At 28.4% G+C, this 18581-nt stretch overlaps 1 protein-coding gene across 1 annotated transcript in view; it reads right to left on the bottom strand.

The window, feature by feature from the left end:
- The window catches only part of LOC142332485 (nose resistant to fluoxetine protein 6-like), a 66796-nt gene extending 50642 nt beyond the window's left edge, over positions 1 to 16154 (bottom strand). The window contains exons 1-3 of the mRNA XM_075378935.1: positions 16097 to 16154; positions 11959 to 12165; positions 3263 to 3432 (exon numbers count right to left, since the gene is read on the bottom strand). Coding sequence (XP_075235050.1) covers positions 3263 to 3432; positions 11959 to 12165; positions 16097 to 16154 — 435 coding nt within the window. The remainder of the gene's footprint in view (positions 1 to 3262; positions 3433 to 11958; positions 12166 to 16096) is intronic.
- Between the last annotated feature and the right edge of the window lie 2427 nt (positions 16155 to 18581).

Below are 18581 nucleotides of genomic sequence, written 5' to 3'. Positions count from 1 at the left end.
TGATAATCTAGCGTCGATATGTTTATCCATCTAAGTAAAGGCCCACGTATTTAATAAGTATTTTAATCATCATGTTAACTACAAAGTAGTACTTGACTTTCTGTTGACAAAAAATACATTATACAAATATTAAGCATCTATTTCTTTTTTTACGTTTTCCTTTATGCCGTTAGGCGTCGAATCAATTTCTTGTAACCTTTTCGGTCTGCTGCCATTCTTCTCTTTCCTGAAAGGTTTTCCTCTCTTACTGAGAATTCCAGGTTTGTTCTCCTGCCACTGCCGCCTCCTTCTTCCACATACTCCCTCTGATATTGCTTCCATCCACAATTTAGGCCTTGTCGTTCATTCTCATTACATGACCAAACCATCCCGAAGAACTTTTTTCAACTTTCTGTACCAATGGCTCTTCCTTCAGATGACTGCTTATGGTAGTGTTCCTGATTTTTTTGTTTTCAGCAGTACCCGTCTCAGATATTTTTTATTTCCTCAATTATCAGCCTATTCTTATGTTTTTCCAAGAAAGTCAAACTTATTGTATAATACATTAAAACCGGGAAAAAATCATTTTGTAAATTTTCATTTTTTTCCCGGTTTCTCTTTTACCTAATAGTATATTACTCAACTGGTAATATACTTGGCTAGCCTTACTTACTCGAATGTTAACTTTCCTATTCTATATATTCTAACCTAACCTATTCTATTCCACTCTGTAATCAAATCCTGTTAATCCTTCCGTCCTGTTCATCACCTTACTCTTTAGAGAGTTCATATCTAGACCTCTTCGTTAATAAACAGTAACCTGTATTTGGTTAGGATAATTTACCAACAAAATGAAAATTTTATGATAAGCAAAGAGACTGCTTGAAAAGTCCTTTTATAACAATAAAGATGACGGAAAAATTTAAAGGTTCTGTAAAACATCTTCCCCGTTACCCAAACCTAATGAAATTTTAAAACATTTTTTTCACGTTCTTGCAATTTCCTTTTTTAACAGAAGTCCAACATTTTTTTAAAAATATTTTACATTAAAATACTAAACACTGAAATTGCAGTTTTAGAAGGCTCTAATTTTGGTTACAACTGTATTTTTATACATAAAAAAAAATTCTTTATTTTATTTTTTAATAAATTGATTAAAATAAAGAGGAGTTTAAGAAAAAGATACGTCTTTTCTGCATAACGTTTTCCGTTTTTGTAACTTTTTGTATTGAAAAATAGAAATAATGAATTAATATCCTAGAACGTTAAGCTTTATATTAAATTTCAATATTTTCATTTCACTATTTCTTATTTATTGCTTTTTCTTTTTACATTTATAAAAAAAGTACCTTATTTTCTGTTTAGCCTCTAGAATCACCGTAAGGTATTACTTCAGAGGATGAATGAGGATGATATGTATGAATGTAGATGAAATGTAGTCTTGTACAGTCTCAGGTCAACCATTCCTGAGATGTGTGATTAATTGAAACCAAACCACCAAAGAACACCGGTACCCACGATCTATTATTCAAATCCGTATAAAACTAACTGCCTTTCCTCGGTTTTGAACCTTGAACTCTCGACTATAGAAAAAATAGCTGTTGTTTATGCTAAAACTTAATTGGTTTTGCGTACAAGTCACGTTCAAACGAAACATACAAAAAAAGAGTATGGCTAATTTGAAATAATCACTTGTTTTTTATGTAGGTACATGTATTTTTTTCTTTATTTTAATTTTTACCATTTTCAATTTTGTTTTTGATTTAGACTTATTAAAAAGTATAATAATAACGATGTAAACATTATAATTATTAATTAATTATACGATAAAGTAGATAAAACAAAATTCGATTTGACTGACGAATTGTTTCACCAAACAGTCTTATACAAACAAATATGAGAATGCAGATTTTTAGCATACGAATAATGCCATACTGACCTAGATTCGAACTCTGATTCTTCGCATGGTAGACCGAGACCCTGCCACTGAGATTTGTTTGGTATTGAAATATTTATCTTTCTGTGTATCAATAACCATTTACTCTCATGGAATAATATTTATTTTAAATATAAATACTTCGCGTATATTTTAAACATTAAACCTCATAAAAAAATAGAACATGTTTAATAGAAGATAAAAATCTAGAATTTGAATATTATTATAATACTATAAACAGGTGTGTAGATCACATAAGAAAAATATTATATTAATATAAAACAAATATTTTATCTCTATCTAAAACACATCAAATTCCAAATTATAAAAATTTTTGATAATTTATTTTAATGTAGGAACAAAGTTAGAAAAACCATTACCCACCTGTCAGCGTGAATGTTGAATTGTTTGTGAATCAATTTTTTATTTTCCGAGCACGTTCACTTCATTATCAGCAAAGCAAGAACGAATCATGGATTGATCAAGTCGATAATTCGACACTTTGGGAATATCAGCGGTTGCTTTTTCTTGCACAGATCTGCTTTCCGAAATTATCTTTAATTTTTATCAATGACTTGAGCTTCCGCAGCTAAGTTGGTTGAACACGTTCAACGGAAATTATTACTTCGTTGAAGAAAAGGTTCCCGAATCACAGCATAAATAGAGATTATGAGGTCAACTGAAATGACTTAAAACTTTAGCATTTAATAAAAATTTGGGTATTTTTTGATACTGTTTTTTTTCTTCAAAAGATATTAAAAGGTATGAATATCACTATTGGCTTGAGAGCGTCTGTTCGCGGTGTTAGAAATTTTAAGTATAAATTTTGAATTGTATGTGGCTGCGCACGTGTTGCCAGATATTTCAGAGTAGCAAATCATAATTAGTACGTTATGGTTGATTCTTTCTATGATTCAGCTGTTTTTAGAAAGAGATTTGGTAGATTTTTTTCTATCTGTAAAATAATATTCTGCTTAATTTCAATAACATAAATTTGAATTTATGAAATCGCTCTATATTTTTCTGAATATTTTAAAATTTATCTTTACTGTTAAACAATCTCTTTATGTTGCTGTGATTTTCACAACGGTACTAGAAACTAAATTTTTTGTGCATATATTTCTAATCGAGTGATTCTACAAGAAATTTGTAATGAGCACTGTCTTGATCATTTATAGTCAGAGTAGCAGCTCAAATATTAGCTATTTTCGTCGTCTACAATCTAAATTAAATCACTTTCCCGAACGAATAAATGAATACTACTAAGTTTGTTTAAAATAAACAAATTTTTATACTGTTGAAAATATAAAATCATAGTTTATAGATAACAAAAATTATAATACTTACTAAGTTAACTGGTAGTTTAGGATATTTCATAAATCCTCTTAATTCTAATAAACAATGTTGTACTGGAAAAGGTCCAATTTGATCAACTTCAAGGCATTCATCATAACTTCCCAAATCTTTAAAATGCGCTTTTAATAAACCAGACGGAAGTTTTGTTGATGAATCAAACACTTAAAAAAAATAAATAAATAAATTATAGTAAAATATAAATATATTATTTTTACTTATTCTATTTGTTACCCTATTCCTGTTAAAAAATTCCTTTTCGGCACGCCGGAAGGCGGAGTTAAATTTAACCGGTGTTAAGTAGGGAATAAAAATAAAGAAAAAGAGAATAAAAGTAGGGGATAAAAAGATTTCTACGATAAAGTTAAGAAAAACATTTATTCAAAACGATAATAGTTGCATGTGAAAAAAAGTTTCACATGTTTAGCATACGACAAGCCTCATCTTACAATTCCAGCAACATTTTGGTCATTCCTTGTCGTAAGGGTTGGTCGTATCAAAAATTTTTTCAGACAAATGTTTTAGGTAATTTTTAGAGGACTAACGATCATTTTGAACCGATTCGATACTGTGCTTATTAAGGGAGGTATGATTTTTTGGTTTCCGAAACCCAATTTTTTTCATCCCCTTTCCTGGACCAATGGTTGGTAATATCAAAAAACTTTACTTAGATAGGTTTTAGACCCTTGTCCAAAGAACAGTAAGAATTTAAACGTATTCGATATTTTACTTAATAAGAAAGTTATAGCGATATTTTGTTTTTTTCGAAAAAGTCCCCCCCCCCCATTTCCAACCCCAAGTCCGATTTTGGTCGTTAACGAACTCGGCCAAGATTTTGGATCGAATTATTTTTAGGACCAATTTGAATGTTATTGACACAAAATTACAGCAATTATCATGTCCGCAAGAAAGTAAATATATATTTATACACTTTTGAGCTTACGGTGGTTTTGGTGTTTGGGGGAAGTTAAACGCGAAAATATATCGAAATTTTCCGTTAGTCGATTCATAGTACCCATTACAATAGGTACTATTACTAAAACTACCTAAAAACTTAACATAAAAGTTGTAATATTTTTCTAGCATTGGTTATTTATTCTTATATAATGGAAAAATAAGTGTACAAGAGAAAAGTTACCAAAGTAATTTTTTTTTTTGGAGGGTGGTGGGAGATAATTTATGATGAAGTTTTGTTATATAATTATCATTAGATCCAAAATAACTCAAAAACGTTATAAAGAATCAGAAAATCGATATTTTTTTTCTGCTCTCCCATTATCAAATTTACTTTCGATGAAAGTATTTTTATTTTTCTACGATTACGATGTTAAATGGAAGAAAGTGAAATAAATTTTAGTTTAATAATTAATTTTAGTTTAAATAATTTTAAACTAACATTTATTTTATTTAGGTGAAGGTGAATTACGTTGATATTTTATTGTAATTACTAAAAGTTTACTATTTAAACTTGAAAAATATTAAAAATTTAAATAGACTAAAAAAAAGTTTGGAAATTTTTTTAAATCTATGTTTAAAATTTTGATCAGATTTTCGACCACAATATTGCCCCCCAAAGAAGTATTTTCTTTGAGCTCGCTTGCACTATTAATACTACGTCTAGGAAAATATTAAAAAATATAAAAATATACGGTCAAAAAGTATTCAATTATACTATTTAAACGTATTTAAATACGTTTTATTACTTAAGTAAAAACGATAGATTTCTCGATTTTTGGGTAAGTGGGAAATTTGAGGTATAATTTTTTTAAATGTTAAGCATTCATGCATGTGCAGAGATTAATATAAAGTAGGGTTATTTGCAAAATTTTGAGAAAATTGACCCAAAAAAACTATTTACTTCACTTTATGGATATATTGATTCCAAATTTTTACCAATAAATTGCCCCATATCCAAAAATCTTTGGAAAAATATTTCATCAAAATCGGTTAATATAGTCAAAAGTTATAAATACGCCAACACACGTACATGCGTACGAACAATACACCCCCCGTATTTTTTTTGGAGTTCCTCGGTCTGCAGCTCGAGAACTACGATGCCAGAAAAATAAAATTTGTAATTATTAAAAAAAATTGTACTAATTTTCAGTGATCAATAATTCCTTTGAAATTTGATTTTTTATAGGAAATAAATTCAATTAAATTTCATATCATCCATTGATTTATGTTTCTACTTTATGTTACAAATCATCTCCTATATATAAAAAAAATATGTGTATATATATATAATTTTTTATTTACTCATGAGTGAAGATGCTCTTATTTTTCTAAGAATTATTATACTAGAACTGGCAACATATCTGAAAGAGAGATCACAAAACAAATCTTGTAATCCTTTCATTGTGTTATATTTTTTTATCGAACATTTTTGTCCTTTATGTCTTTCTCTCACACACACACACGCGTGCGCGCTCGCTTATTCTAACACTCCTGATAATGCAACATCAATAAAATATTACAAAAAACAATAAAAATTAAAACATCTAAAGAACAAAATATGTATATGAAATTTAAGTAAAAAGAAGAAAAATTAAGTTGTTAAAGTTGTATAGAAATCTCTTAGTTTTCTAAGTAACCATCAATAAAAAAAAAATAAAAAACTGAGGAACAATTCATTTAGAAGATGATTTAAAAAAAAAAAGATTTTTTTATATACTAGAAAAAAGTTTTTACTGTCGATATTTTAACTTCAGTAATGGTTTTTTATTTAAAATCGTATGTGTTCAGAACTATTAAAATTTGTTAACAAAATTGTATTAGTTTGTTATATATTAGGTGCATAAAAGTAAAAATTTTAGATAAAACAAAAAAAAGTAATTGCCAAAAATTGTATAACCATTCATAAGAATAATAAGCATCCCATGTCAGGTAATTAAGTAAAATTTAATATGACATGATTTCCTATTATTATGTTCTACATGAGCGGAGTATGCTTTTTTTTATATTTCCGGGATCACCGTTAGGTATAACTTCAGAGGATGAGATGGATGACATGTAGCGTGTGAAAATGCCATTAAGGATGAAGGATTCGAACCGGGGACCTTCGGATCAAAGGCCGTGACACTACCACTCGCGCTACGGAGGCCGGCTAGTCGAGTATGCTAAACTCAGTGAAAAGCGAGTAATATTCAGTTTTACAAGTAACATCTTCACTTTATTCTTAACAGAAATGACTAGTTATATAAATAGAATCATTACTTTCAGAGAAGTCTGTTTTTAATAGTCGTCTCTCCTCAGGAAGAAATGATTTTGTATTTATAATGTGATAAATATAATACAAATTTAAACGTACGGTTATGTTTGTTGGTTTCCGTTGGGTATATCAATTTAAATATAATACTATATTATTAAATTTCATGTATTTCGTTTTAATTGAGGGATTTTATAAATTCACAGAAAAATTTTAAAGAGAATGTAGATATATATTTTTCTGACATTACGTATTAAAGATAGTTTTAAACAATAATAATGTTATATTTACTTTTTCTATACTGTATAAAATATGTAATATTATCAGAATTATAAATGAAAATACATTACTAAAACTTTCTTAAACATGTCTACACAGAGCAATTTAATTTTATTATGTTTTTATAACTTATCTACGTATAACTAATACAGTTCATTTTTCATCCTACTTTTCTTAATAAGAAGTACAAATGGTGTACGTATTTACTAGATATAAAGAAATAAATAAAGCGAGTATAGAAAATATAATTTTAGAGCTTCTATTACATTTTATGCTTTACACAAAAGCTGAAAATTCTTAGCAACATTACACCTATTTTACCATATTATGTCACATAAAACATTTTTATTGCATTATTTCATCTACATATTAATAATATTAAATTTTTTTTATATAATTTAAAATATATATTTTTAAAATTTCTTATTTTATTTTCTTGGCTTACAAAGTTGTTTAATAAGTAATGATATGAACTTATCATATTTTCATAAAATTTATTCCTCTATAATATACAAATATCTTTTTTACTTTTATATATAACTTACATCAGTAGGTTGTTTATATCTTACGTTACATGAAAACTCCAGTTTTCATGATAGAATATTTTGCAAAACACCTGATGCTTTTTATTAAAGTGGTGCTCTGTTAAGTTAAATTATTTTTTAGTTTACTTTTTACCTAAAATAAATTGATAATTTATATATTTAGTTATTTATTTATTTTTATTTTTATTACTTTTAAGACCATAATGGATCACTTTAGTTAATTTTTTTTTTTTTTTGGCAAGTTCTTTCTTTTCTTGCTGATTTGTTGTTTTCAGCTTTTCTTTTTTGTCAGTAATTTCTAAGGGTTTCAGATCTTCTTGCCCTTTCTTGTTCAGAGTACACCCGGCTTATTGTTTTCTTGGGTTTTGATAGGAATCTTGTTTCTTTATTTTTTAATTTCTCATAGTTTCCGGTTTTCGTTTTTAGTTTTTCACGGGTTATGTCTAATTCCTCCATGTCTTTCTGTACTTCGTATAACCAGTTCGGTCTGCTTTTCTTGTTCCAGAAAAGTTCGATTATTCGTCTGATAATTCTGGTCTCTTCCGTTCTGAAAATATGTCCTAGAAAGGAAATTCTCTTCTTTATAAATTTATTTGTTATCGAGATGATCTCTTCGTTTGGAATAATTCTCCAAATCCCGTCTTTTTTAATGTTTTTCCCGATGCATCGTAGTAGAATCTGTCTTTCAATCTTTTCCAGTTTGTCGGTAAACCTTGTCTGGTACGGACCAAATATGGTTTCGCATCCGTAAAGTATTTCTGGTTGGATAACTGAGTTATAATGTCTTATTTTTGTGTTTATGGACATGCATTTTTTGTTATAGATGTTTTGTGTTTTTATTGTGGCTTTGATGAGTTTATTTATTCTTTCATTCCAGTTTGGATTTTCTTGGAGGTTGTGCGTGATGTTTTCTCCCAAATATTTAAAGTTTTCTACTAGTTCTATGTCGTTATTGTTTATTTTTACTTTGCTTATGCATAGTGGGTCTCTCACCATAATTTTCGTTTTTTCGTATGAAATTTTTAGACCGATTTTTCCTGCAATCTTTTCCATTGTTGACTGTTGGTATCTGGCCTCTTCTATATTTTGGGATAGTAGGGCTAAATCGTTCGCAAAGCCTAGGCAATTTAATGAGATACCTTTTCCAATATTAACGTTGTCTTTATTTAATTTTTTCCAGTCCCGTATTATAAATTCAAGGGCACAGTTGAATAAAAGCGATGACAGTCCATCTCCTTGTCTCAGTCCTCCGAAAATTCACCGAAAATTAAGTGATGAAGAATGCCATCGTCATTTTCAACATGTTCCTGCAACTACACGCAAAATGATTACGTAAGATTTTATAGTCAACATTAAACTTTGTATTAACTGTAATTTATAAGGTGTCATTTTCAAACTTTTCCGCAGACTTTTCTACACAGTGGTTTGAGGAATTTGCAATTCTAAGCTTCCTGATCTAGTCGATTTGCCTGGGTTTGGTTGATACACAATACGAACACGATCGATTAGTTCTTCTGAAATCGGAGGCTTTTCCGCACTTTTCTTTTTACACAGACACCCTGTGTTTTGAAACTGTTTATTCCAGTCGTAGATTGATTTTCTTGTTGGTGGTGAATTACCATATTTTGTTCTGAAACATCGCTACACCAAAGTAACTGAGTTTGTTTTGGTTAATTCGAGCACAGAAAAAAATTTCTTTACTGCAGTAGCGGCCATCTTGCCAGACTGGTACCATGACACGTCAATCAGTAACATTAGCACCAGAGCAGGTATACCAACATAACCCACCGGGTTGGTTTAATGGTGAGCGCGTCTTCCCGAATCAGCTGATTTGGAAGTCGACAGTTCGAGCGTTCAAGTCCTAGTAAAGGCAGTTACTTTTATACGGATTTGAATAATAGATCGTGGATACCAGTGTTCTTTAGTGGTGCGGTTTCAATTAACCACACGTCTCAGGAACGGTCGAACTGAGACTACACTTCATTTACATTCATACATATTATCCTCATTCATCCTCTGAAGTAATACCTGAATGGTAATTCCCGAAGGCTAAACAGGAAAAAAATAAAATTTACCAACATAAACTTTAAAACATTCCTCTTAAACCATATAATTAACTGCATTCATATACACCGGTTTAATTTTTTTATATTATATCCAAAGTGTATATTTCGATAGCTTTCATTGAAGCTATAATTCTTACTTTTCCAGCGACAGGAGGAATTATATATATTCATTTAATCCCTGTGATCCCTGAAGATCTATTAATTCAATTTATACGTCCAGATTTCCCCATCAGAGTTTCTTTTGCTATTATTATTAAGTCGCATATCCAAACTTTCAATCGTATTGGAGTGCATCTCCATTCAGAGTGTTTCTCCCACGGTTAATCATGTGTAGATTTACCCAGAACTAGAAATCTTCACAACCAATAATCTTAATATCAATAGGTGATAAACGAAGAAATATAAGTTACGTTGACGTTTTATAGTATTGTTATTTTATCATGTTTTATGCAATTTTATTTTATCTAAACTGTTTTATTCATCCAAATTAATCTATTTTTCCAGTAGGTTGTAAATAGCGATAACTTTGAGAATAACAACCCATACATAATTACTAAAAAAATACTATTTACAATTTTTGAAGTTGTATATGCATTTTTGAGGAGGACATCGCAAGAGGTCTGAGTAAAAGAGATAAGGTAGAAAATGTAGAAGAAGAATGGGAGAATGTTAAAAAGGAAATTCATAAATCACCAGAAGTAAACTTAGGCGGAATAAAGAGAACTGGTAGAAAACCTTGGGTTTCAGACGATATATTGCAGCTGATGGATGAACGTACAAAATATAAGAATGCTAGTGATGAAGAAAATAAAAGGAACTATCGGCAATTAAGAAATGCTATAAACAGGAAGTGCAAACTGGCGAAAGAAGAGTGGATTAAAGAAAAGTGTTCAGAAGTGGAAAGAGAAATGAACATTGGTAAAATAGACGGAGCATACAGGAAAGTTAAGGAAAATTTTGGGGTACATAAATTAAAATCTAATAATGTGTTAAACAAAGATGGTACACCAATATATAATACGAGAGGTAAAGTCGATAGATGGGTGGAATATATTGAAGAGTTATACGGAGGAAATGAATTAGAAAATGGTGTTATAGAGGAAGAAGAGGAGGATGAAATGGGAGAAACAATACTGAGATCTGAATTTAAGAGAGCATTAAAAGATTTAAATGAGAGAAAGGATCCTGGAATAGACGGAATACCTGTAGAATTACTGCGCAGTGCAGGTGAGGAAGCGATTGATAGATTATACAAACTGGTGTGTAATATTTAATCTCTTTATGACCAGTCAAGTGACTGAAGACAAAAAAAAAAAAAAAATATGCATATTGCGCGGGTGAAGCCGCGATGGGGGATGCAAGTATATAATAATTAATAATAATATATTTAATTAATTGTATGAATAATTATATAAATTCAGAAAAAGTACATTTTTAAATTATTTTAAAACAGTTATTTTTGGAATCTTATTCCAAAATCAGTTATTGAGGAATTTTTTTGTGTTTGTTTATGGTTATACAGTTCTTACTTCTTTTACGTCAGTCCTACCATTTCAGTAATAAAAATTCGTTGTAATTATTTCATATGGATTTAAATTAAGTTGATATTATCATTTAATAATATAATATCATGAATATTTTTACAGTAATAAGCTTAATGTTTATTTTTGAATACAGGTATTTGTAGTTTTCATATGGAGGGATTATTGATTATAGCTTATAAAAGACTGAAATTTATAATCTCTGCTAAAAGAATGGTCAATTATTTTTAAAGAATAACAATATTTACGTTTACCACACCGGATAACGTAACATGATTTTCATTAACTCAACACAATATTTGAGCTATGAGAAAGGGAGCATATTACGCATATTAGACATTTACAATAAATTTTCGAAACATTCGAAAAAAATATTCCCATCAATTTATTTAAAATACATTAAAAAAAAATAATAGAAACAGCTATTGAAACAAGTTTAATAGAAACTCTGTTGGTAAATTATTAAATTTATCAATAAAATTAATTTTATTAATCATAAATGACAAAGTTTAATGCTGACGTTTTTTGTTCTTCTAAAACAAAATTACAAAAAAAAAAATATATGATGAAAAAAATGTAAACAATTATAAATAATATTGTTTTCTTATAAATATTACAATTTTACAAAAATGTAAAAGCAAATAATCTTTTTTTTTAAACATCTTTTAATAGTTAATTATGATCAGGTATTGTACTTACCACACTACAACTGTTTGCAATAAAAATACTATTTATTTTTATCTGAAGTCATTAATTAAAATTAGGGCTTTCCTTTTTACATAAATGGTGTAGTTTTTTTACTGCCAACCAGCTTAAATTACTCTCTCTCTCTCTCTCTCTCTCTCTCTCTCTGTTTGTGTGTGTGTGTGTGTGTGTGTGTACGCGCGTGCACGTTCGTGTACGTATATACATATATACACACGAAACTGAATTCATTGCACGTTAGATCATTATCGAATGATAAATTGTAACAACGGAAGTTCACATAAGTATTATATTTGTCAACAAGGAATATAAATAATTAAATTATAATATTATATGTTTAACTTACTTTGTAGGGCCCATGTTGTGTAATTACTTAAAAATTCAGTATATATTAAACTGTGATTTCTACAAAGTGACGGTTGAGAATGTATTGGTGCATATATTTCCATAAACCACGTAGGTACACCGTCTGGCCAAAATACTTGTCCAATCGCCGATAATCTTTGTGGTAATTGATTAAGGCGTCCTTCAAAATTATCTTCATTAGACGAATCTGTGAACAGATTAAAATAAATAAATGATTAGAAATTTACTAATGCTTGAAAATTTCATTTTTTTACATTTCTCTGTTTGTCTGCTACATAGTTCAGAAAACTATTTATTATGCACCAACATGACTGAGGAATAGCATATAGAATGATACAAATATGTTAGATTCATAAAGAAATTTAAAGGAGAGTTCAACAAACTTTTATTAACTAAATAAAAAATATTCTCCCAGTTACATTAAACCGTTTCTATAAATCTTTGTTTCGCAATATAACAAGTAAATTAATATCATGCTTTACACTAACTATACTACTTTTCCTAACAGCTGTGACGTTTTAAAGCTCTTGCAATTTAGGTGATAAAAATAAATGTTATATTTTTGACGGAACATAGTAAAATATGGAACTGTTATAAATTGGAAGAAAAGATTTATTAAGGAATCTGTAATTAAGACTATGATCAAAGCAGATTACAAAACACAGAATTAAGAATTATTAAATAACAAAATAAAGTTGTTAATTTAAAAAAGAAATAAATACATGAAGCGATAACAAATTAAGTACGTGAAGATAATAAATGAATAAAATATCTATAAAACAACATTTAAATAGAAAATTATGTTTTATTTAAATGTATTATTTCATTAAAATAGACCAAGTAATATTATTTATTACAAAAGAAGATTCTAAGTTTACCTTAAATAAATCAGTGGAAAAATTTTTTAAATGGTTAGGTTATTTAGTAAAAATGGGAATGGAAACACGTCCCTTTTTCGTAAGCTGAAGTATTATGTTAATACATGAAAACAGTTATTTCTTTCAATTTTATAGAGATTGTTATTATTGATATTATTCCTTTTTTTTAATAAACGCCTACTATTTATACGTTGCACAATAATTTTAAAAGAGTAATATTACATAATAAATACGTTTCATTGTTTAAACTTTCTATTATCAAGTTAGTGTTATTACATTTTGAAATAAACTTTTAACAACTTAATAAATTATTTAATAGTAATGTTACACTCGAACATGCAATAACAATACATGAATTTATTACTGGAAATTAATTGCTACAGTGTAGTTAATAATTAATATGTTACCATTGTAATAATTCCCCTTAAGGGTATCAAAATAAACAGATTTCAATTGACAGTATAACTTGCACACTTCAATTATATAACAACATTAATTAAGTTTGTTCTTTTATAAATAAGTAAGCAATTTTAGTGTTTAATATTTATAATACCGCATTTGCTGAATTAAAATATTTAAGCTGAAATTTCTTAGTATACTAGTAAATAGGGTGATATATATATATATATATATATATATATATATAATACAATTATTTTTATGCAGAATAATATAAAAATATTCAATATTATTACTTTCGCTTTGAATATAGCTAGATATAGGCCTATTAAAGGGTAAATTACGGTGATCATATCAAAAATTGGATATCGGTTTTGTTGTGCAAATCTTTACGTTATAGGGTCTAACTAGATCATCTAAATAAAAAAAATCTGACAATACAGTTGCAGGACTATCCCGTCACACGGCTTACACACGCATACACATATAACTTAATTTAGCGCGTCAGTGCTACACTGGCGCTCCTTGTGGTGACAGAAGGTACTATTGACGCAGTAATACTAGATCGTGGATACCAGTGTTTTTCGGTGGTTGATTAAGTTAACTACACAAATCAGGAATGATCGATCTGAGACTGTACAAGAATACACTTCATTTACATTCATAAATATTATCCTCATTCATTCTCTGTAGTAATATCTTATGGTGGTTCCAGAGGTTAAACAGAAAAAGAGAGAAAGAAAAAAGAGTATACTCATTTAGCGAGTAGTTTAGAGAATTCTTTTGGGTGGGGGTGCGATATCGCAAATCTTTTTTTTGCAAATATTATTTTTTTAATAGTTAACAAATGCGTCTATTTAAAATAAGACCTTAATTGGTCAAAATCTCGAGGTTTTGAGGGTGAGCTTGCTCTACAGACTCATCCACTTGACCTTTTAAGTTGAATATTTAATGGTATAAATGCCCCGTACATAAAAGTAATCTGACCAAGTTGATCAAAATCGGTCCAATAGTTCTGAAAATAAACACGTGATTTAGAGTGTGAAACCAAACACACACACGTACATACGAACACCCGGAAAATTTCCATTCAGTTTTTTTGGGTTGCTTAGGTATCAAAACGTCAAGATCCGGTGAAAACCGCTTATGCCCAAATTGGATCGATTAAATAACTTTCCCTTCTACAGTTATAGTTCTGATATACGGCTAGACAAGAAAGTAAAAAACTATTTGTATTTACCAACGTATGGATGTATGTAGCACTGCTTTTGGCCTAATGTCTCAGGAGTGATTAAACCGATTTTATTCAAACTCGGCTCAAATATTTTTTATATATGGGGCAATGACAATATTACTTTTTTTTAAATCTGTAATAGGGTGCGGGATATCGTGAAAAAAACTAATATCGATTTTCTTCAGAGGCATTTCAGAGAATATTTTATTAAAGCAAACTTGTTACTTATAATGCATATTTAAAAAATAAAAAAAAAAGTTAATCCCCCCACCTCTTAATATTAAAATATATTTTTTAATCATTTTTTCTATTTCCCATTAGTTTTAACAATTTTAAGCATTTTTGAAATTTTACACTTTATATTAGAGCTATCAAGAAATGTGTACAAGTTTAAAAATGATAGAACCCGGACATAAAATGCAGAATAGTGTTTTGAAAAATTCCGTTTTTCTTATTGAAGGGAATATTATATTTTCAGAAAACTTTGCTTAAGCAAATTTGTTACCCATAATGCAAATAAAAAAACAACCAAAAGAAAATTAACCACTCTCTCCTATAATTGAAATATATTTTTGCTCTTTTGTCCTATCTTACATTAGCTTAAACAATATATATATATATATATATATATATATTATATATATATAACTATATATAGTCACTATAGATAGTCAAAATAATATATATATATATATATATATATATATATATATATATATATATATATATTAGGGAATAAATTTTAGGAAAAAGTTTTCTCCAAATTTTCATTTATATTTAGAATTTAATACGATAGCGTAGAAATATTTCAGCCAAATTTAAGTAAATCAATTCGGTCAATATATATATATGATATGTATATTTATGTTCATACATTCAAATGTATATTTTGTTGGTAGAAAGTTTTATAAATATTTATATAAAATATTTTGAATAAAATATACTGGACCTTTTAAAAATCGACTATACAGTACAATTTTTAAACACGTGTCAAATGTAATTAATTGAAACTAGTGTTACCTTAGACAAAAGTAAAATTTTTTTATATAAATTTTCCAGTTTTAAATAATGTAATGTAATCGACTTTTAAAACTTTTTTAATTTTTTAATAACATACCTCAATAGTGTGAAAAACTGATATTTATTATTATAGAAAAACATTTATTTTTTTATCGATTTTTTTTTATTAACGTTACTTTTTAAAAGATAAATAACTCATTTTTCTATAAAATTTTCTGTAATATATATATTTCTGGATGGTTTATCTTAATTTGTTACTTATTATGAAAATGGTAAATAATTGTATAATTGAGTTGAAGGATTTTAAATGATTGATAAATTCTTTTTTTTAATCCACTTTAAGCATATGTAAAATGTTAAAATATTGCAACGAGATACGATAAACAAATAAAATGATCCGACAGAAAAATTTAAATACATTTTTTAATTTATTTTATTTTCTACATAAAAAAATTCTGTATATTTTATCTTATTGCAATCAAAAACAAAACTTATTTACTATTTTTTTTAAATTCTATTAACCAGATTAAATTATATGTTGAATTTTAGTTTAATTTTTGTACATAACTTATTAAATTTAATTATACCTGTATAATTAATCCAGCTGACAGCAAGTATAACGGCAATCCACCAAGCTACACACATTTTGAAATACAATAATGAAATAACTTGCTTTTTAAAATACGATAAACTAAATAATGAATAACATTTACTGTAATTGATAGTATCAAACACACGATAAACGGTGAGAATTCTTTACACCTTAGTTTATTATAATAAATTCACACGCATTTTTGTTAAATACAATATCACGTAATCGCTACTTGAAATAGTAATTAACCTTTTATTAAGGACATTAAATCATATTAGTATTAATAGAGTTATATATACATATATATATTAAATTTATGAATTGAAATTTACATAAATGCGTAACCATAATAGGAATACTATAACGTATATTACATATTCGCATATTTAATTCAATTTCCCTAATAAAAATATTTAAATTTATCATATTTCATTACAATACCGATGAAGGTTCCGGTTTTTTATTATCGTAATACTACTTATAAAAATTTATTCTTATATCGGCTGATTGCCATCAAAAAACCAGTTTGAAATATAGTAAAACTGATGTGGTACCAATGAATTCTTGATGAATTTTTCACGAAATTTTTATTATGGAAAACAATTGTATACAACATATTATACACATTATCGACATCTATTATTTGGTAATTTAATAAATGTATTGTAAAGGTCAGACAGGAAGATTTTTAATAGATAACCGTATTATATATCGACAGAGACATGTCATATGTTGTTATTACCAAAGAAAATTGTTTTTAAAAACAATTTTTAAAAAAAATTGTCTGACGATGAGTTTAAAGTTTATTTACTATTTTTATAATAATAATAATAATAATTAAAGAAAAAAGACAAACCCGAAATATCTTACTTTATTCCCTAAATTCTTTCTACTAAATTAAAAATCTCTTAACATTTTTGAAAGATCTCTTCAAAAAATAAAGAAAAAGATGAATATTTAATAAATTATTAAACCAACCAGATTTTGTATCCAAAAGTAACACAACCAAAAAAAATATTCTATTAACTCCCATTAGACTTATTTTTTTGGATTTTTGCATAAAAATTTAAAAACAACGTTCTTTTAGGTAGATTTATAAGAAAGCTACCTACTGTAATGGATACGATGATTCGACTTCCTGAAAATTTCAACATATCTTTGCGTTCAAAAGGTTATATATACGTTTATAATATGTATATATATATATATATTTATTAATTTCACTTTCTTGTCGACACAATAACTGCCGTAATTTTGGCCCAATCACAGTCAATTATTTCTTAAAAATATCTCCTCCCAAAATCTCCATGATCGGATTTACGGGATGGAAATGGGGGCTTGTTCGAAAAAAACAAAATATGGCTATAACTAACTGTCTTATTAAGTAAAATATCGAATTATTTTAAAGTTTCTACTATTTTTTGGATAAGGGCCTAAAACTTAACTAAGTAAAATTTTTTGATATCACCAACAAATGGCCAAGTGCCATTGGTTGTTTTGAAGGCAATAAAAATCATACTTTCCTTAATAGGAACAGTATCGAATCGTTTTAAAGTGGTCGTTATTCCTCTAAACATTTCCTAAAACTTTTATCTTAAACTATTTTCGATTTGACCAATTCTTACGGCAAGGAATGACCAAAATATTGCTGGAATTGTAAGAAGATGGGACTTGTCGTATGCTAAACATGTGAAACTTTTTTTCACATGCAACTATCATTGTTGTATTGAGTAAATTTGAAGTTTTTCTTAACTTTAAGGTGGAAATATTTTTTATCCCCTACTTTTGTTTTTTTTTTTTTTTGACTCTCCTCCCCTGGGCCGGTCCGACTGGTTGGTATTGCGCCACCCAGGGGAGTGCCTGTTGTACTCAAATGGGCCTTCTCACCTACCGGCTGTATGTCCAGCATGGCAGGTCGGCCCACCGGTCAGTTCTTTTGAGTCTATTGATATGCCCATCTATATATATCGCCACGCCATACCGTGATTGTCTTGACGTGACGATTGGGTCTTTTCTTTGATTTTTCCTATCAAGAAAATCCTTGGAGTCCCCAGTGGCTCATCGAAACCGGCACACCTCAGCATGCCAGTCCTCACCACTGGGGCTATCCGCCCTTCCCTATACTAAGATCAGAACCCCGATCTCCTCTCGTCCTCATTTTTCTGCGTTAATATTTTCTTAATAGCTGAATCAACCCTCTTCCAGGCATCTTCACACTGCAACATGTTATTAATTAATCTGCCGTTACCATCAGATGATAGATCGATGTCTACTAATTCTTCTCTCCATTTATGGCAGTCAGTAAATGTGTGCTCAACATCATCTTCGCGATCGCAATACATACATTCCGTCGATGCTCTTCTACCGTTTCTGTGCAAGTAAAAATTAAAGTTGCCATGCCCTGTAAAGTATTGTGACAGGTGAAAATTCACTTCCCCATACTTCCTATATATCCAGCTTTTAATATCGGGGATGAGTCT

The sequence above is a fragment of the Lycorma delicatula genome, chromosome 11 (assembly GCF_047948215.1).
Source record: "Lycorma delicatula isolate Av1 chromosome 11, ASM4794821v1, whole genome shotgun sequence".
NCBI lineage: Eukaryota > Metazoa > Arthropoda > Insecta > Hemiptera > Fulgoridae > Lycorma > Lycorma delicatula.
Note: the sequence above shows the minus strand (reverse complement) of the source record. Positions and strands in the feature narration are given on the sequence as shown.